Consider the following 18,330-nt stretch of genomic DNA (forward strand, 5'->3'; position numbering starts at 1 on the left):
TACCACTTTTCCCGCTGTATTCCGAGTAAGTCGGCTGTCTGTGCTTATCTGTGCAGAGCAGTCTGTATAGATCCAGCCTGGGCTGTGGTCCCGCTGCTTGACTCGTTTTGGCCACGGTGGATCACGAATTGGTCAGTGAGACGGGCGGACGGACGGATGCGTGCATTGATATTTGGTCATGGTAATGGTCATGGCCATGGTGTAGTCACGGGCATGGATGTGGATGTGGAGGGTTCTCTGTTCTGCGCTATGGGGCGGTTTCGGATTCGAAAGCTAAGACCTGGCCATTGCGATGCGGTTTTGAGAGGATCTGAAACGTAGCGTTTTCTAATAATATCGGTAGACTACTATTACTGAGGGCTCCGGAATATTATGCACGCCATGGTGCAGGAATATGGAGCATGTCCACTGCTAATAATAAGAGAAGGCTGAATCTGAAGAACTGGGCGTGTAATCGGAGGCTCTCAATGGTATCCACTAATCCAGAAGTAGTTTATTAAACGTAAGAGCCAACATCTGTGTATTCATTTTTGGTTGAAGCGCGTTCGAGGCATGCCATGTTTGAGCCCGAAGTTGGCCCGGACTAATATTGAGAATTCTTATGATGACAGACGAGTCAATTGGTACACTGCTGCCTCATACTGGTCTGCGAGCAGTGATTATGACTCGACTTCCGTGCAGCCGCTGACAGTTGAGGTGTCAAGTTTGAGAACTTGTCTGTAGGAGTAAACACAGAGTAGTCCGCGCATACTACTTTCTGTGTTCGAATAATGCACATAAACAAAAACAAGCAGGCACTTCAATAAATGCAGACAGCCAAACCTTATTCAATAGAAAAAACCGAAAAATGTTGTCACAGGACAAAAAGTTGCCAAAGTCAGTCGGGGATTTTGCCCTATCTGGAACAGCGCAATCCGTCCAAACCCTCTCGTGCATATAGGCCCGAGCTTCGAGAAAACAACGAAAAATGCACTCAGAATCCCCCGGAGCCCGGGGAGTATCTGAAACTGGGGGATTAATTAACTTTGCCTGAACGCAGGTCTGAACGATCAGGAGTTGTTCTAAAGTCTCAGAATGAGGGATATACTCTGTTGGATTTGGAATGACACGGATCGAGTTCCAGTGCCGCTATCGGGGAGGTGAGAGGAGTGACCAAAGTACTTGTCCCCTTTTTGTAGAGTTACATCGATGTTTGTGTTTTGATGTTGGTAGTGTTGTTTACATTCGTGTTCGTTCCTTCGTCATGGTCCGTGGTGAACCAGTGTGCCCGGTGAAGGGAAAGGTACAGACCTTCCACCCGATGGCAGTATGATGGTAATTATACAAGGTATATGCAACAATTTGCGCCTAGTCATCACCGAAGCCGTTGTACCGGTTGCTGTATTCCGCTGGTACCGGAGCTGGCTGGTGCTGGGCTAGGTGGTTATTCAATGGGTATCATGCCTTCCAATATCCGTCTCAACGGCGGCCTTTGGATCCCTTGGATCCCTTGGACCGCCGGGTAATAGAATCGATGTCTCGTTGGCTCAAGTTCAGGGTTCCTCCGGTGAATTTTCCAACAGATGGCCCTCCAACACCACGCTCCCTCCGCTTATTGCTGGTTTGTTTCTTAGGAGCAGGCTTCTCGAGAATTATTCCGTTCTCCTTCGCTTCTCGTCGCCGCTTGTCCTCCTTGGTCGCAGCCTTGGTCTTAATTCCCCTTCGGTGTGTCGACGGCATCTTCTGGTCATAGAGTGATGCGTTGGCTCCAAGCGATTGCATTCTCATATCAAGAGCCTTGTGTCGGTTCTTGCCGGTGGGCGCCAGCTCGGACGCAGAGTCTAGCAGGTGGGATTCCTTAAGCAGTCGCTGTAGGGCAATATCATTCTTCAGGTTCGTTGTGTCTGTAGCTTTGTCCTCTTCGTCTTCGCCAGAGTCCTTGGTAGGTTTAGTCTCTGTTTTGGTTGTGTCGACGTCGAATGATGGTGGCTTCGCGTTCTGTACACATTTAGCATTCAGTCCCTCCGTATCCATAGTATATGAACATACCATAAAAGCCTTCCGGGCTTTCTTGTCCAACAGATCGCTCTTCTTAACAGACGAATCGTGGTGTTCGATCACCTCCACCTCATCCTCTCCTGAAAGACCATCCCAGTCAGATCCGGCTTCCGATTCTTCTTCGCCGTCATCATCATCCTCTTCCTCCTCTGATTCTTCCTTCCGCGATACTTTGGGTCCAATGTCTAACGGCTCGAACTGCGATTCGAAGAATTTGCGAAACAGGTCATGGGAGACCTCGGTAGGTGTCGTAGGAACTGATGTATCTTGCTCCTGCTCTTCTTTCGTCGTAGATCGCGACACGACGGACGTGTCTCTCTTCCGTTTTCCGATCATTTTTTATTGTGGCGTGTGGTTCTTTATTGATCGCGAAACTCGTTAAAGCCGACGGAGGTTTTTTTCTTCGGATACCGCTTAGTCACGTGCGATAAGGTAAGTCCTGGTCCGACCCCTCGATTTGCACACAGCACGACACATCCATTGACGAAGAATAAGAAGACAAAATGACTAAATTCAGGCCTTGTATTGACCTTCACTCCGGTCAGGTCAAGCAGATTGTGGGAGGAACGCTGAGTGACGTTTCCTCGGACCTCAAAACCAACTATGTATCCAAGCTTCCCGCCGGCCACTATGCAGGCTTGTACCAGAAGCATGATCTACGTGGAGGGCACGTTGTGAAGCTTGGTCCGGGAAATGACGATGCAGCTAAGGAGGCATTGGGGACATGGTCGGGAGGATTGCAGGTTGCTGGGGGTATCACGGATGAGAATGCGCAGTATTGGATTGACCAGGGTGCTGAGAAGGTGGGTGTATTAGAACTCGTTTGGCTCGAGACTGTATGCTAATTGTGTTGAACAGGTCATTATCACGTCGTTTCTGTTCCTGGAGGGCAAGTTCTCTCAAGAGCGACTAGAGCGCGTTCTCGCTGCTCTTGGAGGCGACAGGTCAAAGCTGGTCTTGGATCTGAGCTGCCGCAGAAAGGATGATACTTGGTTTGTGGCTATGAACCGCTGGCAGACAATTACAGAGATGGAGATTAACCAGGGTATGTCTACTCTAATTCATTGAATCCCTTACGTCCAAGTGGTATGATATGCTAATGCCGGAGAAGAATCCATCTCATTCCTGGAACCGTACTGCTCCGAGTTCCTCATCCACGCGGCAGACGTGGAAGGCTTACAGCAGGGTGTTGACGAAAATCTGGTCGCTAAATTGGCTCAATGGTGTACAATTCCTGTTACGTACGCAGGAGGTGCGCGGCATCTCCAGGACCTTGAAAAGGTTCATGTCAGCAGCCAAGGAAAAGTCGACTTGACTATTGGTAGTGCTTTGGATATTTTTGGGGGTTCTGGTGTTACCTTTGATGAGTGTATAGAATGGAACAAGGCGCACTGAGGATGTGTGTACATACCGATGTCTGGCATGAGGCAATTGTATAAAAGTTCAAACATATAGAACAAAATTAATAGAATCCAGTATAAAACACAGTGAAACAAACAAAATAGGTGTGTTGGCTACGGAGTACTAGGAAGTTGCATTCGTCGTGCATGATATCAATACCTCTGTCACCGCCCAGAACGGTTAGGCGCTTCGCCGCCATCGAACATTCCGAGACTCACCTCCCAAGAACATCGATCGCACCTCCAAACCGTCAATCCCGTGCATTTTTCCCGCTATACTGGGATCAAGGAAGCGACAAGCATCCTCCAGGTCTCGCGAAGCCTCATACAACACCATCCGCATCAATACCTTGGATCCGATTGGTTCCTGAACTCCGTCTTATCGCATCGAACGTTTGCCAAACCTCAAGATGAAGCCCATCGTGTCTGCTTTGAACGCATGGTCATGGTACGATATTAATATATCGCAAGGTCTCTATGACTATGGTCGCTGACTTGTGTTTTTTCGTGATACAGCGTTGTCATCTCGTTCTTTGCCGTCATCATCCTCTCCGTCCTCGGAACGTTATACCAGGTTCGTCCGGGCCCTCTGTCTACCCATCCCTCCTTTTGGCTACGACATGCGATCCTGTCATCCTGCGTCTATAGAAACTAACGGATAATCCTCTCTGTCCAGCACGACCACCCCGGTTACACCGGCTCTGATGGCGACCCGGAGAATGGCCCTGCCGTTGCTGCCTCGATTTTTACCGCCGTGATTGTATACGCCGTACGTCTACCTATATGTCGAATACACTTGTATATGGAGATACCAGTGGCTAACTAATTGTTTCTCTCGAAATAGGCATTCTTCGTCTTCTGTGCTTTCCAGGCCTACCTCCATATCCGAGCTAGTAGGGGTGGTGCCATATCACTGAGCTAAAGCTTGCCGATTGATTTTGAATCTACAATTTTTGATGAAGGCCTCTGTTTCTTTTCTTTTGCTTTGTCTGTCTGGTTTATTACTATGCGTGGGAATCTCGGCTTGGTTTGGACGATACACTCGGTCTCATAAGCTGCGCTGGTTGCGGAAATCGCCAGTCTGCCCTTATATACAAGACAACTTTCAACGGCTGAGATATGATGCATGGTAATGGAGAAAGGCTGGGTTTCTGTGGTTTATCTTGCTATATGGTGTTGATTCCGGTGTTTCTTTTACTTTAGACTAAGACATTGTCGTGTCTGTACATATACAATAAGGTATATGCTTTACTGCGTCACCTTTGCTTTTCCATTAATAATATAGATCATCTATCATTTAACTTTTTATCTTCAAAACGATTTCATCAAACTCATACAAAGTTATATACCTGTTCATGACAACGCTGCGAACGCCACAGATGCAGAAATGCTTCCCAAGTTAAGGGTTATCCCAACGCCAAAGAGAAACGAAGAAATAAACTTTTATCGTCAAACATAGTCATAAGGAAAGGAAGATTATTCCTCATCCTTGATAGGGTCCAACATCTTTGACATGTAAGGACCATCAAGCGTGTATCCGAGACGAGCATAGTAGCTACGCACACCAACACCGGAGATAACACTGATCTTGCGACTTCCGTGTTCCTCGCGGGCGATGCGCTCCGCCTCCTCCATCAGGAGGGTACCAAATCCGCGGTGCTGGAACTTGCGCGAGTCACGACCGTGCACAGGGACAGCGGTACCGTAAACGTGCAGCTCTCGCACGATACTAGTCTGTTGACTGGTAAACTCAGGACGGAAGGTATGCGTGGCGCTGCACTTGCGGAGCCGGAGTAGACCGATCAGGATATCCTGCTTGGGGTCTTCGTAGGCGAGGAAGGTCTCCCAGCCGCCGTTAGCGGTGTAGTCGCGGCGGACGAGCTCGACCTGCGATGGACGAATCTTGTTCTTGACTTCGTTGATGCCGACCTCGCGGGTGCGGACGTCGCGGCAGGAGGTACCGAAGTCTTTCATGCGGGCAAGCGCGAGTTCGCGCAGGTTGCCGTTCTCCACGCCGGAGGTGACCAGGGGCATGGGGATATCGCGCTGCACACGGTAGATACGGGTCCATGGAGGCACCAAGGCGAGGATTCGGGCGACTAGGTCGACTAGTGCGTTTGGGGTGTAGTTCTTGTAGCGACCCGTCCTCCAGAGCTCATATAGACCTGTACCACGGATGACCAGGGTGGGATAGATCTTCAGACCGTCCGTACGGAAAGCAGGGTTCTCAAAGTACTCGTGGAACTGGTACAGGTCCCGCTCCATGCCAACATTGGGGAGGTCAGGCATCATGTGGCTGACTACCTTGAATCCTGCATCCTTGGAGAGTTTGAATGTTTCGGCCACAGCGGCAACCGTGTGGCCCCGGTTGGTGTCTCGCGCAACGTCCTCATACAAACTCTGAACTCCGACCTCCAGTCGCGTGCATCCGTAGCGGAGCATGCTGCTCAGATGCGTGTCCAGACAGTAGTCGGGTCGAGTCTCGATGGTGATCCCCACACACTTCACGTTGCTCATTTCGGCCGCTTGCACGGCCTCGTCGACATTATCGGTCTGGTATCCGCTCAGCGCATTGTGAAGCTGCGAAATGAAAGACTCCCGATAATCCTCCGCCAGTGACATGAATGTTCCACCCATGATGATATATTCAACCTTGTCGACGCTGTGACCAAGGGACTTGATCTGATCCACCCGACCTCTCGCCTGCTCAAACGGATCATAGCGGGCCCGAATGGCGCGCATCGACGTGGGCTCGTATCCGGTGTAGGACTGGGTCGAATATTCAAAGTCGGAATCAGGACCACCGGGACAGTAGACACAGATGTTTCCTGTATAGGCAATATGAGGGCAACGGTGGGGTTTACACATAACGGCGACAACGGCGATACCAGACGACGTCCCTGCGCTGGTCAGCATACAATATCACAGCAAATCACAGCAAAACATACGAATCGGCTTCGCAATCAACTTGGGAAGAATGTATTTCTTGTAATGTTCGGGCACCGCAGCAATAATGGCCGTCAGTGGCGGTTGACTGCTCAAGCAGTGCTTCCTCGAAATCTGACCCCGCAGCTTGTTCAAATTGATATCCTTCTTGGTCTTGGTAGGGTCGATCTGGCTCTCATAGTCCTGGATAAGCACATTGGCGATATCAGAGCATGCTCGCATATACCGTTCATTCTCCGGAGGCAGCTTTGCGGTCTTCTTGGGCTTGTTGGAGGGGGGCGGCACGGTCATTGTCATGGTCGCCATCGTTGTGGTGTCGCGATCGCAACTGCGATGCGACCGTAAAGAAATGATTTAGATACGTTCAATAAATCGAGATCGTAATATGAGGTCCCGGTAATAGAGATTAGCCTGCGTTGGCGATAGTCGTCTCTCTCTCTCCCAAGTGAGGGAAAAATTCAAAGGAAAAGCCCCGAGGCTGCCAACCGAGAACAAATCGGATCCGCTTAAAGCTTTGTCCCGAATTCTTCCAAACCGCGTTTCTTCTGCTGTCATTAAAACAATCTACTCTCCCTCTTTCCCTCTCTTTTTGCTATAAACAAACCCCGTCAAAACTTGACCCTCTCCTCTCTTTCGTTTCTTCTTTTTCTTCGATTTTTCTCTTATTTTTATAGCATCATGCAGGCCTTCCGCCGTGGCACCCTTTCGGCCCTCCAGAATGTTGCTGCTGTGCAGCGCCGGGGATATGCCAGTGCCAGCGCAATTTACTCTGAGACTGTCCCTAACCTTCGCATTAACGGCGACACTAAGGTGATCTACCAGGGTTTCACCGGAAAGCAGGGAACGTAAGTGTTGTATCCGTCAAGGTGGTGATAGCGCCGTGGGGTGTGTGCGGTTCAATGCTATCAAAATGAGCAATGATGCTGACGTTGCTCTTCCTTCATTTTGCAGTTTCCACGCCGAGCAAGCCATTGCCTATGGTAATTCTTTCTTTCCAATATGGCGACACGCAGGCGATATGCGCCTTTGAATGAAGCTGGAATACTCACCATAATCATCAGGTACCAAGGTTGTTGGTGGTACCAACCCCAAGAAGGCCGGCTCGACGCACTTGGACCGCCCTGTGTTCGCCAACGTCAGCGATGCCGTGAAGGAGACTGGCGCCACTGCTTCTGCTATCTTCGTCCCGTATGATTCCTATATGCATGCTTGGAATGGGTTTGTTGTATCGCAAGGCTAATCCCCACCAGCCCCCCGCTCGCCGCTAAGGGTATCGAGGAGGCCATTGCGGCTGAGATTCCTCTAGCTGTCTGGTAAGATATAGTACTTTTGAAGCTTTTGCAAGTTATTTTGGCTAACTTTTCGCTTTCCACAGTATCACTGAGGGTATTCCTCAGCACGGTATGGCTTTCGGTTACTTTTTCGTTTTCGCATAGCTAACTAGAACCCTACAGACATGGTGCGCATTACGGACATCTTGAAGACCCAGAACAAGACCCGTCTGGTCGGTCCTAACTGCCCCGGTATCATTGCTCCCGTAAGTTTGACCCGTCTACACTGCGCGTGGGTTCGAATAGACGTTGATGTTAATGGGTTGTAGGGTCAATGCAAGATCGGCATCATGCCTGGTTTCATCCACAAGCGTGGTCGCGTTGGTATCGTCTCTCGTTCCGGTACCCTGACCTACGAGGCTGTGAACCAGACTACTCAGGCCGGTCTTGGTCAGTCCCTCGTCGTTGGTATCGGTGGTGACCCCTTCTCCGGTACCAACTTCATTGACTGCCTTCGTATCTTCCTTGAGGACCCCGAGACCGAGGGTGTCATCATGATTGGTGAGATTGGTGGTAGCGCCGAGGAGGACGCCGCCGAGTTCTTCAAGGCCAACAACAAGTACAACAAGCCTGCTGTCAGCTTCATCGCTGGTATCAGCGCTCCCCCGGGCCGCCGTATGGGTCACGCTGGTGCCATCGTCAGCGGTGGTAAGGGTGGTGCCGACTCGAAAATTTCCGCTCTGCAGGATGCCGGTGTTGTCGTGGAGAGAAGCCCCGCTGCTCTGGGCAAGACCCTGCTTGCTGAGTTTGTCAAGCGTGACCTTGTCTAGATTCGTTTGAAGTGGAATAAGCATTCTCCGACTTTGAGGGACGCGCCCCGAAGTCGGTAGTGATGCGTAGTTGTGTGCGTACGGAAGGGCCGGGATATATACCCATCAACCTGACGGGCTCATTTGTTTACTTTTATTTTTCCTACTCGGTCATGACTGTACTTCTCTGTTTCCTTTTTCTATGTTTAGAGTGTCTAAGGCTATACTTTTCTTTGTAGAAATTGTTTATTTTGCAGTACGATTGTCTGAATGAAGAAGTTGTGCGGTGCCGTATTGACGTAGGTTCAACTAAGAGTATCATCGACGGTCCGGAGTGCTCCGAATCTGTATCGGTATGTTCCGAGTCGGATATCGCTCCACTGACGATTCGGCAGAGGAAGCCGAAAACTTTGTGTGGTGTATGATGTACGAATGGCAATAGATGAACAAGGGAGGGTGTTGTCTATAGGAACTCGCGTTTATGTATACGGGAAAAATGGGATTGTGCTGCATAGCTTGTAGGGATTGGGCCAATGAAAGTGACGTTATTTACAGCGTACCTGGTGCAGCTGAGATATATATTTGAGCGGAAGGGCTAGTCCAGTTTATATTGGGAGGCAACTGATTTGAAGGAAGGGGGATTGGAGGTCTCTTGTCAATGAAAATAAAACAAAGCACCTAGTCTAATTTCTTTCAGAAACAAAATACATTGAACATGCAGCCAAAATTCAATTGTTGGACAGCGTGTGCAGACAATGATGACATTTACATATGTTGGACTGTTATGGTTAATGAAACGTAAATAGACAGCTATTATTCAACAACAGGCAAGATGGCCGAGCGGTCCAAGGCGTCAGGTTAAGGTTACCTTAACAGACAACTTCATCTGAAGTTTCCTGATCTCCGACAGGGGGCGTGGGTTCGAATCCCACTCTTGTCATTTTTTTTGTTTGTTTTATTTTCCTCCATTCGTTTGCTTTGATGTCGACGATTATAATTTGCCCCGCCAATAGACATAGGCCCCTTGCAGGGTTATAGAGCAATTCGCAGCAAGTCTATCATTCATAGATTACTGGGAGTGGAGCTCGTTATACTTTTCATTTCTTGTTTTACTGATGCATTGTGGTTGAGTTTGTACACATGTGAACAGAGTACTTGCCTGATGCGTGCAGATTATGACGAAATGAACTGCTCAAAGGATGACCGGATTCACTCATAGTGCACTCGTTTGAAAACTCTTTTATCAATTGGCAAGATGGCCGAGCGGTCTAAGGCGGTGGACTCAAGCGATAAGCTTGACCAGGAATACCTGGCTACGATAAAGTGCAATAGCACCTTTATTCCACTCTCGAAAGGGGCGTGGGTTCGAATCCCACTCTTGTCATAACTTTTTGTCGTTTCTTTTTTGCTCTTCCCGTATATGCTCCTCGCCAATGCTTCCCAACCGAATAGAATAACTAGATCTTCTAATAGATAGATCTCTTAAAATAAACTACTCTGACTCTGCAGAATTCTTATGCATCCTAGATTCTTCAGTAAATCAACCATTCCAGCGTTTGTTGTGGCCTGCCTGACTCAGCACACGTGACTGCCTGCAAAGCAATGCCTCGTTGTCTGAGGAACGGGCCATTTCTGTTTATTCCTTCGCTCGACCGAACTACGACGAACGACACCTCACCCAGTAGCGATGTGCCCTCTTTAGCTGGCTTCTCTCGACAAATAACGTTTCTTCTTTTCGGCCTATATCCATATAAATCTCTGCCCTCTTGTCCCCAGCCACCAGGAGCGGTGTGAGATCCCCGCGACCGTCCGAGGGTGGGCGCTGGAAGAAGCAGCAGCAGCGCCAAAACAAGAAACGCCATCGCCCGTGGTTACCGCCATCCACCCAGCAACAACCACGAAACCACCGGCCACACCTGCACGGGAGCTGCGTCGTAGAGCCTCATGTTGCCTCCAGAGATGGGTAAGTACAGCTGTTGCCATTCGTCCCCTCCTGGATTTTCCCCATTTTGCACGTCGTCACTGCCCAATGGCTGTGTGTTCGCTAACTGTTTTGTTCCCACCGAATAGGTCGAGCAGCCTCGCAGTCCTCGAGTGCTGCCTCTCAGTCCACTCAGATAGTACCACCGCATAGCCGTCCTGGGACTGCGGATCCCATGAGGGCTCGTTCCGAACATGTAGTCTCGCGGAATAGTCGTCGTCCTAGATCCAGAGGCTCCACAGCCAGTATCCATTCCCAGCAGACCCAGGACCAAAATGTTGCCGACGGATTCGCGCAATTCCTTCCCACTCAGCAGGCCACGGGTCACAATGTTTTTGGCAACAACCCAGAAGATATTATTATGCGCTTTGGTCCCAACCTGTCGCATCCCGTGAATGGTACTTCGTTGGACCCGACCTTGCCAGATGCACACCATCCCATCATGCCCCGAGCAGAAGATTTTTCGCATCATGCGCTCCAGACTCACACCATTTCTCAGCAAGCATTGCCGCCGGAGTTATCAGGGCACGGTTTGTCCGGGGTGCCCATGTCCCAGTATCAATCCCTGTACGACAGTGGCATCGAGAATCACGTGCCGGAGCATATGTTGGAGGACAATGAAAACTCAGAGGCTGGTGGGGGAAAGAAGAAAAAGGGATCGAGCTCTTCATTAGCGAACGACAACGAATTGCGCAAACTGTTGCGTCAGTACGAAGGCTACTCGCTCAAGCAGATGGCAGCGGAGGTTCTGAAACACGAGGGTGCTGGAGGCAAAGCTGAGAAGGTCAAACAGGTCTTTGCTATGATCTGGTATGCTTTTGTGTTGTTTCTTGATTTACATGTGACACTGACGCCGTATCTGCAGGTTGAGGGAGAACTGCAGAAAGAGTAGCGGTTCCGTTCGACGGGACCGTGTGTACTGCTGCTACGCTGAGAAGTGTGGAACCGAGCGTGTCTCGGTTCTGAATCCAGCTTCCTTTGGGAAGCTTGTGCGCATCATATTCCCGAACGTGCAAACACGACGACTGGGTGTTCGCGGGGAATCCAAGTATCATTATGTTGACTTGACCGTGATAGAGGAGAAGCAACAAAAACATCAGTCCCTTGGCTCTCAGGTCCCATCAAATGCCAGTGTCCCGCCGGAAAACAGGGCTGAAGATGCGCTATCAAAGAGGTATGTTGGAGAACATGACAAGTAAAGTGACAAAAATGAATATCGGATTCTGACAAGAACAATAGTGCTGGCGCAGTACCACCACCCCCGGCTGATACGGCCGTGTTTCCTTCACCAACAGCCTCGTTCGCTCCTCGCATGTCGACTAGTTTGCCGACTGGAGGCTGTGCCTGCCAATCTGCTTCTCGTGGCACCCTGGAACTGCCAATGACCCTCGAGAACGTCAGAAGTCACGCCGGGAAAATGATTCATCAAATGCTCCGATTTCCTTCTGCAGACACCTATTCTGTCGACAACGACTCCCTCCAGCTCCCTGATATTCACCCATACCTGCCCCCCAACGCCGACTTGAAGGTCGCCGCAGCCCTTGCGGCCCTGTACCGGTCCCACTGCATATCGGTCATCGACAGCTTCAGATACTGCAAAGAACGCAACCTTCTACGATACTTCTCCGCTTTCCATGGAACCTTGACCGTCCCGGTGCAAAAACTTCTCACGCATCCCGACATTGCCCCATGGATAAAAGAGTGTGACTGGCTCATGTACCAGAAAATGATTGCATTCGTGGCACCGCTAACCACGCAGGTCGTGCCTAAGCTGGTGCTGGATGCTTTCAGCTCGATCTCACAACGCCTCACTCCCCACATCACTGAAACCTTCAAATCCCAGCCCGCACATGTTTCTCTCGCACGGTTAATCCCGGCAAACATCTTCTGCAGTCTTCTCCGGCACATGCTTGATGTGAACCAGTCCGCCAACGCGGCGGCTGCCTGGCTCTGCCATCCTGACAACAGGAATCAAATGTGGTTCGATTTCAAGACCTTGGTTGACCCTAAGGAAATGATCTCAAAAGCAAACATTCCGAGATGCGCTGAGCGGGTAACCGAACAGATTCTGAAGCACGACATCCGGGCCTTGCTTACTCCCGTAAGCGACCCAAGTGTCGCTCCTTGCCAGCCTTTTTTTGCAACCCCTGATACCGAAGATGATATTGAGGCGCATAAGTACCCTGTTCAGTCCGCAACTGGCGATGACTACAACTTCCCCGACAAATGGGTATCATTCATCCTCAATATACCACTAATGTTTCCCAATCACCGTGCACAGTGTATTATAGAAAAGGTCGACGCATTATGGGATTGTGTCCTTCGTCGGTTAACATTGGGTGGTGCCCAGAGCTTCAGTGCTTGGTGGATGACAAAGGTGTTTTTTCACGAGATGATGGTTTGGCAAACGGAGCAGGGTGGATTTATGCACTCGTCACCAAGTTCTTTGCAGAACGCAACACTCGGGACAGAACCGTCAGGGATGAACAACTTCGTTATGAGACAGCCCAGCTTTGCCATTAGTGATAAGAATGATACACTCATGGCCACTGATGCCCACCAGGACCGTCAGTCGGTCTCTCGGGCACCTTCCACGGCAGCAACCAGTGAAGCACCGCAAAATCAACATCAATCTTTGAATGACAGCCGCATGGAAACTGAATCAGGCCAAAACAATTTGGATAACCCCAAGCCCACCACTGTCGCGGAGAACATTGCGAATTTTCATGCCGGGAACAACGATGACAGCGCAATAGACCTTGACGACGATTCTATGCTGATGTCCGTGGGGAAATATGGTGACATGATGGCCTCTGATCCAGCGGACGCTGAAGGAGATGTCGTTGTCATATAAATGGCCGTACGCGCCCACTTTTTGGAAACTCTTGTTTGCTTTCTACATGGTTGGAGTTGGATTCCCCTTTCTATTTTGTGTATTTTGCTTTTCTGGAGCATTGCTCCACCACTTTTTCGACAGGCAATTCTTTCCATCACTGCACCAGGCGTTCAACAATCTTTGCATGAGAGATGAGCAACGAACCATCGATTGATTCGAGAAGATGTCAATCTGCCCTGCTTAAGGGCTTGGTAAGGCTGACAACATTATCATTTTAATAATAGCGCGATAGACCGCGTTTATTATGTCTTTTTACCTGTCTCTGATATTACTATTTGCCCTTTTACGTCTTGGATGTTTCGTTTGAGAGAGAGAGAGAGAGAGGGACCATTGTACATATTTCTGGTCAAATAACTTCTTTCTTCTTGTGACTTTTAGCCTGCTTTCTTGTTGATCTTTCCTTAAGTCTTGGCACTTTTGGGTTTCTTTCATTGGGTATACTCAACTTTGGTTGTGATCTTAATATCATCTCATCGACTGGTATATTGCCACTATCCTGATGTCTATCATCTGCAGTGAGTGGTACCAAAGACCCTTACTTCTGCAGGGAAAGAACATCAATAGAATACAGGAATAATAATATAAGTACCATTATATTTATCCCTTAGATCCATCCCACCCAGTACCATCTAGATATATGCTAGTACAGATATAGATCAAATGAACCAGAACCGATCCGAGCCCATCCGGTGTATGCATAAGTAATAATAACGACCCATCCCATTTAAAACAACCCATGAAGTAAAGCAAAGTGACAGCGAATGTATGGAACAAGTTATAGCTTGTACCCAGCTGTATCGTGAAGATATCCGTATAATGTGAAGAGAAGAGGCGGCGAGGAAGAGGCGGCGAGGAAGAGGCAGAGAGGGCGAGAGAGTGAAGAGGGAGACGTGACTATCGTAAACCACCGGCTGGGAAGTAACGAGGACCCGCGAAGCCATGCACAATGACGCTTTGGATGTCGATGTTACCTCCGTTATGGGGACTCCAGAGTTTGATTAGGATGTATCTACCAGACCTGCAAGATCAGTTAGCAAAGGCTCTTTAATTGTGTAGGACGGGAAATGACGTACGGAGGAGGATCAAATTTGATGTTGACCATACTCTGCGCACGCTCAATGAAGAACTGCGCATGTGGCCGTAAAAGTCCATTGCTTCGCAAGGCGTTCGTTTGGGAATCCATAGGCGGCTCAACGAAACTAGTGGTCTGATGCTGTCTCTGCTGCTGTTGTTGTTGCTGCTGACGTGGGATTCTCAGCAAGTTCGACAGTCTGCGTCGTCGACGGTAAAATGAGTCAAATTGAGACGTGGAAACGTTAAGATCGGATGTAGAGTCGCTTTCGCTGTCGTCGCTGTCAGTACAGGCTATGTCGTCTTCCATCAGCTGTCCAATCCGCAGCCTTTCAATCTCCTCGATGGTAGGGCAGTCGTCATCGTCTTCTTGTTCATTAAGTTGTTCTGGAATATCGCGATCGTTGTCGTTATGACTGGTCGTAACCCTGAAGCCGGCCACTGGATCGACCGTGGTTTGTGTCGAGTCTTCGGAATCCGGACTCCCGCGCATGGCCCTCTCTAGCTCCTCCTCGTATGGCAATGGGTAAAAAGGCGCATACCGTGATAATCCGCTTCGTCGATTACGTCGTCGCCGTCGAGCACCAGAGTAATGAACTTGGTCTTGAGCGGTACGGGTCAAAATATCGTCGGATGTCATGGAGACGAAGACCATTCCTTCTTGTATCCTAAAGATAGTTAGTGAACTGTTCCATTTGAATCGCTTAATTTCACAAAAAACGTACGGAGAGTCATAACCAGTTTTTGGAGCTTTGATGACAATCCTCTTCAAGCAGAAAGGCGCCCCTCCGACGTGCTTCAAGAGCAAATTGCAGCGATCCGACTTGGTGCAATAGACAGACGAATCGTTCCGCAGGATATTATCCGGAAACGAGCTCTCGCCATCAGGCTCGTAGGTTCCCCCATCACAGCTGGCTATTTCCATCCTGAGAGCTCCTGGCACGACCTGGCCGAATTGTCCGTAAGAGAAACCGCGTGTGCCTTCTCTGACATCGTCAGACTCCAGCTTTCTCCGCTTGACCCTTCGGTTCGATTGACGATGAATTTCTAATTCCTGAGGAACTACAGTGGGCGACTCGAGGTGAGGTATCGGTTCGTCGAGTAGAGTATTGTTTTCGGTTTCCCTGCTCCTTGCCCCTCTACCCCGACGTCTGGTAGGCCTGCTACCTTGGGGTGGAGTATCTTGAGAATCCATTCCGCGGTCGTTATTTCTAGAAATATGCGATTCTAGCTGTCGAATCTGATGGTCCACTGCTGCTCTGGTCTGTGCCTCGCTGGCGAGATACTCGCGCATTTCCTCATCCAAGAGCTCCACCATGCGGTTGTGGTTCATATTAGGGTTCCGCATTCGTTCTGAGTTCAAGTAGTCCCGGAGATGTTGGGCCTGGCCGGATCGTTGCTGGGATCGCCCGCTATGATCGCTTGTACGAGGGGTACGTCGAGAAGCGGGAGGGTAGTCGTGGTTCCCCGACTATAGTTAATAACACCGGTCAATACAGATGAACGTGATGACGTGGGCAATATTTCCTCCTAGCTCCGTAGTACGAAAGCCGTCGATCTGACGAATGAACAGGCAGCAGTAGTAATCATAAACGTACCATCCTACTTCGTAGACACCGCCCAAGTTAGCCAAGTTAAATGAAGTGGGGGAAAAGGAGGGATTCACTCATACCGGGAAATGTATATGCATAGAACACTAGGAAGAAAAAGAGAGCAAATATGACAAGAATAACTGAACCGGTGCCAGAAAGACAGACGATGAACCTCCCGAACCTGCGAGAGAGTAAGAATAGCACCAGAAGTCGAGGAGTTGGCAGTAATGAAATGAAATCGCCTGACGAGGGCGATAAGTTATCGGCAGACACGTGATGTCGGCTCCGATAAAAGCGGCGGATGTTGGATTGCGATGCGACAACAACGACAAACGACGAGAGACGACAATCCGGGTGTGTTTGCAACAGGGTTCTTTCGATTATACAGCTGAGGGGCTCATGCGTGATAGTATTGCATCCTGGCCTGATTGCTGCGTCTCCTCTGTTGCTTATTCCTCACCTCCGCATACTTATACCCTAGATTCCCGCGACACGACAGCTTGTTTGAGATTCACAAGCTACTCATTAACTTTGCGAAATATTGATCTATTTTCGCTGCTCCAGATTATCTACGGCTCTTCTTACACCAAGCCTTAACCGAAGAACAATCCACGTTGTGTAACAAGATGGCGTCGCAGGAGAATGCGACCCAATCGATCAGCGCTGGTAAGAAGAATACGAGTCATATACAAAGAAGAATGGACATCTGACAGACAATTCGTGCGATATGATAGACGAGATTGCTCTGTACGACCGTCAGATCCGACTTTGGGGTGTGAAGGCGCAGGAAAAGTAAGCATCTCTGGACAGATTCCTATACAGATGTCATTGACAAGACTTCTAGACTACGATCCGCGAACATCCTCCTGATCACTATTAAGGCGCTGGCGAACGAGGTTGCCAAGAACTTGGTATTGGCAGGCATTGGTGGCCTGACTATCCTGGACCATGAGACTGTCACAGAGGAGGACCTGGGAGCGCAATTTTTTGTGCGTGAGGAGCATGTTGGGCAGAATGTATGTCTTCACCCACCGACCAATTTCTTAATTGAGGCGCTAAGTTTGGCAGCGCGCACAAGCAGCCAGCGCTGAAATCCGCGCCATGAACCCCCGAGTCCAACTACGAGTCAACACAGAGAACGTGCGCACCAAACAACCAGACTACTTCTCCCAGTTCGACATCGTCATCGCAACAGAGCTCGACTTCTCCACCTACACTACAATCAACGCCTCCTGCCGTCTCGCCAACCGCCCCTTCTACGCCGCCGGCCTGCACGGCTTCTACGGCTACGTCTTCTCAGACCTAATTTCGCACGACTTCGTCATCGAACGCTCCAAATCCAACGTCCCCTCCCAAACCCAAGAAACCCCAACCCGAAGCGTTCTCAACATCAACACGAAAGTCGAAAGCGACAAGGTTATCGAAATGGTCACCAAGCGAGAGGTCTACTCCCCGCTGATCCTGGCAAATACTTCCCCCCTCCCCGAGGATTTCACTCGTCTCCCGCGTCGCAGGAGACAAGTGACACCGCTCCTCACCTGCCTGCGTGCGCTGTGGGAATTCCAAAAACTCCCCGGAAACCACACACCCCTCCCCACGCTCTCGTCCCGCCAGGACCTCGAGACCTTCACCAAGCTCGCTCGCGATAGGCACCACGAGCTAAAACTCGACATCAGCACCCTCGACTCTACTTTCCTGCGCACCTTCCTCGAAAACCTCGGCAGTGAACTGAGCCCCGTCGCCGCGTTCGTGGGCGGTTCTCTCGCGCAGGATGTCATCAACGTCCTGAGTGCCCGTGAACAACCACTGCAGAATCTATTGCTGTTTGATGGTGATAAATCCGTCGCCCCGGTTTATCCGTTGCATCCGTTTTTCCCACCGGAGGTTGAGAATGCCATGCCAGCTGTCACGCCTGCGGCTGTGAATGCGATTCCTGTGCATCCTGGGCCGGCTGCTGCGAACAACAATAACAACGCTGCTACTGATCTCACGCAGTAGTTGTTTTTGTTTTACTGATTTAAAACCTAACTAGTTGAATATCATGAGTGTACGATAGTATCGCATATGCAGAAATGCAGATTGAATTTGGTTGCGATTGATGCTTGCAGAAACAATTAATTTCTCCATAAATGCTGAATATATGCACGAGTATAACTAGTGTACATTGGTATAAAAAGCAAGCCTATCCCACCAAACGCCAGTCAGTAGAAGCAAATTGATATCCAGGACTCCATCTGCATTGCAAGAGAGGTAGATGTCACTAAATAATTGAAATCCAAGAGAAGAAGAGAAGCCAGGGCACTATTTATGTATATGATGATCCACCA

The 18,330-nt window shown here is 49.6% G+C and overlaps 9 protein-coding genes and 2 non-coding genes across 11 annotated transcripts; 7 read left to right on the top strand and 4 right to left on the bottom strand.

Annotated features, from left to right (window-relative positions):
- Positions 1–1,458: 1,458 nt before the first annotated feature.
- On the bottom strand, positions 1,459–2,373 carry ASPGLDRAFT_64448 (uncharacterized protein; the record flags this gene model as incomplete). The annotated part of the gene is made up of 2 exons (XM_022548775.1): positions 1,459–1,977; positions 2,029–2,373. 2 exons carry the CDS (start codon positions 2,371–2,373, stop codon positions 1,459–1,461), a joined length of 864 nt encoding a protein of 287 aa, XP_022403885.1.
- Positions 2,374–2,507: 134 nt separating this feature from the next.
- On the top strand, positions 2,508–3,432 carry ASPGLDRAFT_165719 (1-(5-phosphoribosyl)-5- ((5-phosphoribosylamino)methylideneamino)imidazole-4-carboxamide isomerase HIS6; the record flags this gene model as incomplete). Its single annotated transcript, XM_022542614.1, has 3 exons — positions 2,508–2,840; positions 2,896–3,082; positions 3,146–3,432. Exons 1-3 carry the CDS (start codon positions 2,541–2,543, stop codon positions 3,430–3,432), a joined length of 774 nt encoding a protein of 257 aa, XP_022403886.1. The 5' UTR covers positions 2,508–2,540.
- Positions 3,433–3,640: 208 nt separating this feature from the next.
- Positions 3,641–4,636, top strand: ASPGLDRAFT_1141049 (uncharacterized protein). Its single transcript, XM_022539618.1, has 4 exons — positions 3,641–3,885; positions 3,954–4,011; positions 4,114–4,206; positions 4,282–4,636. The coding sequence occupies exons 1-4, from the start codon at positions 3,848–3,850 to the stop codon at positions 4,357–4,359; spliced, it is 267 nt and encodes an 88-aa protein (XP_022403887.1). The 5' UTR covers positions 3,641–3,847; the 3' UTR covers positions 4,360–4,636.
- A 277-nt stretch (positions 4,637–4,913) lies between these two features.
- Positions 4,914–6,689, bottom strand: ASPGLDRAFT_64451 (Elongator subunit ELP3; the record flags this gene model as incomplete). Its single annotated transcript, XM_022548776.1, has 2 exons — positions 4,914–6,337; positions 6,386–6,689. 2 exons carry the CDS (start codon positions 6,687–6,689, stop codon positions 4,914–4,916), a joined length of 1,728 nt encoding a protein of 575 aa, XP_022403888.1.
- A 243-nt stretch (positions 6,690–6,932) lies between these two features.
- On the top strand, positions 6,933–8,757 carry ASPGLDRAFT_43706 (succinate--CoA ligase (GDP-forming) subunit alpha). Its single transcript, XM_022545869.1, has 7 exons — positions 6,933–7,228; positions 7,335–7,363; positions 7,445–7,571; positions 7,634–7,696; positions 7,759–7,784; positions 7,838–7,920; positions 7,984–8,757. Exons 1-7 carry the CDS (start codon positions 7,062–7,064, stop codon positions 8,482–8,484), a joined length of 996 nt encoding a protein of 331 aa, XP_022403889.1. The 5' UTR covers positions 6,933–7,061; the 3' UTR covers positions 8,485–8,757.
- A 532-nt stretch (positions 8,758–9,289) lies between these two features.
- ASPGLDRAFT_t41 lies at positions 9,290–9,403 on the top strand. Its single transcript has one exon. It is a non-coding gene; the product is annotated as a tRNA-Leu (tRNA).
- Positions 9,404–9,712: 309 nt separating this feature from the next.
- On the top strand, positions 9,713–9,847 carry ASPGLDRAFT_t42. Its single transcript has one exon. It is a non-coding gene; the product is annotated as a tRNA-Leu (tRNA).
- Positions 9,848–9,923: 76 nt separating this feature from the next.
- On the bottom strand, positions 9,924–10,429 carry ASPGLDRAFT_1142036 (uncharacterized protein). Its single transcript, XM_022539621.1, has one exon. It carries the CDS (start codon positions 10,323–10,325, stop codon positions 9,996–9,998), a length of 330 nt encoding a protein of 109 aa, XP_022403890.1. The 5' UTR covers positions 10,326–10,429; the 3' UTR covers positions 9,924–9,995.
- ASPGLDRAFT_23236 (RFX family transcription factor) lies at positions 10,408–13,298 on the top strand (the record flags this gene model as incomplete). The annotated part of the gene is made up of 4 exons (XM_022543258.1): positions 10,408–10,426; positions 10,534–11,254; positions 11,310–11,618; positions 11,684–13,298. 4 exons carry the CDS (start codon positions 10,408–10,410, stop codon positions 13,296–13,298), a joined length of 2,664 nt encoding a protein of 887 aa, XP_022403891.1.
- Positions 13,299–14,003: 705 nt separating this feature from the next.
- ASPGLDRAFT_1141940 (uncharacterized protein) lies at positions 14,004–15,985 on the bottom strand. Its single transcript, XM_022539619.1, has 3 exons — positions 15,137–15,985; positions 14,414–15,079; positions 14,004–14,358 (listed from the first exon to the last, which is right to left on the bottom strand). The coding sequence occupies exons 1-3, from the start codon at positions 15,757–15,759 to the stop codon at positions 14,235–14,237; spliced, it is 1,413 nt and encodes a 470-aa protein (XP_022403892.1). The 5' UTR covers positions 15,760–15,985; the 3' UTR covers positions 14,004–14,234.
- A 540-nt stretch (positions 15,986–16,525) lies between these two features.
- Positions 16,526–18,172, top strand: ASPGLDRAFT_1141947 (E1 ubiquitin-activating protein AOS1). Its single transcript, XM_022539620.1, has 4 exons — positions 16,526–16,669; positions 16,738–16,795; positions 16,848–17,019; positions 17,072–18,172. The coding sequence occupies exons 1-4, from the start codon at positions 16,630–16,632 to the stop codon at positions 17,999–18,001; spliced, it is 1,200 nt and encodes a 399-aa protein (XP_022403893.1). The 5' UTR covers positions 16,526–16,629; the 3' UTR covers positions 18,002–18,172.
- Positions 18,173–18,330: the final 158 nt, after the last annotated feature.

This window comes from Aspergillus glaucus (assembly GCF_001890805.1).
Source record: "Aspergillus glaucus CBS 516.65 unplaced genomic scaffold ASPGLscaffold_4, whole genome shotgun sequence".
Classification (NCBI taxonomy): Eukaryota; Fungi; Ascomycota; class Eurotiomycetes; order Eurotiales; family Aspergillaceae; genus Aspergillus; species Aspergillus glaucus.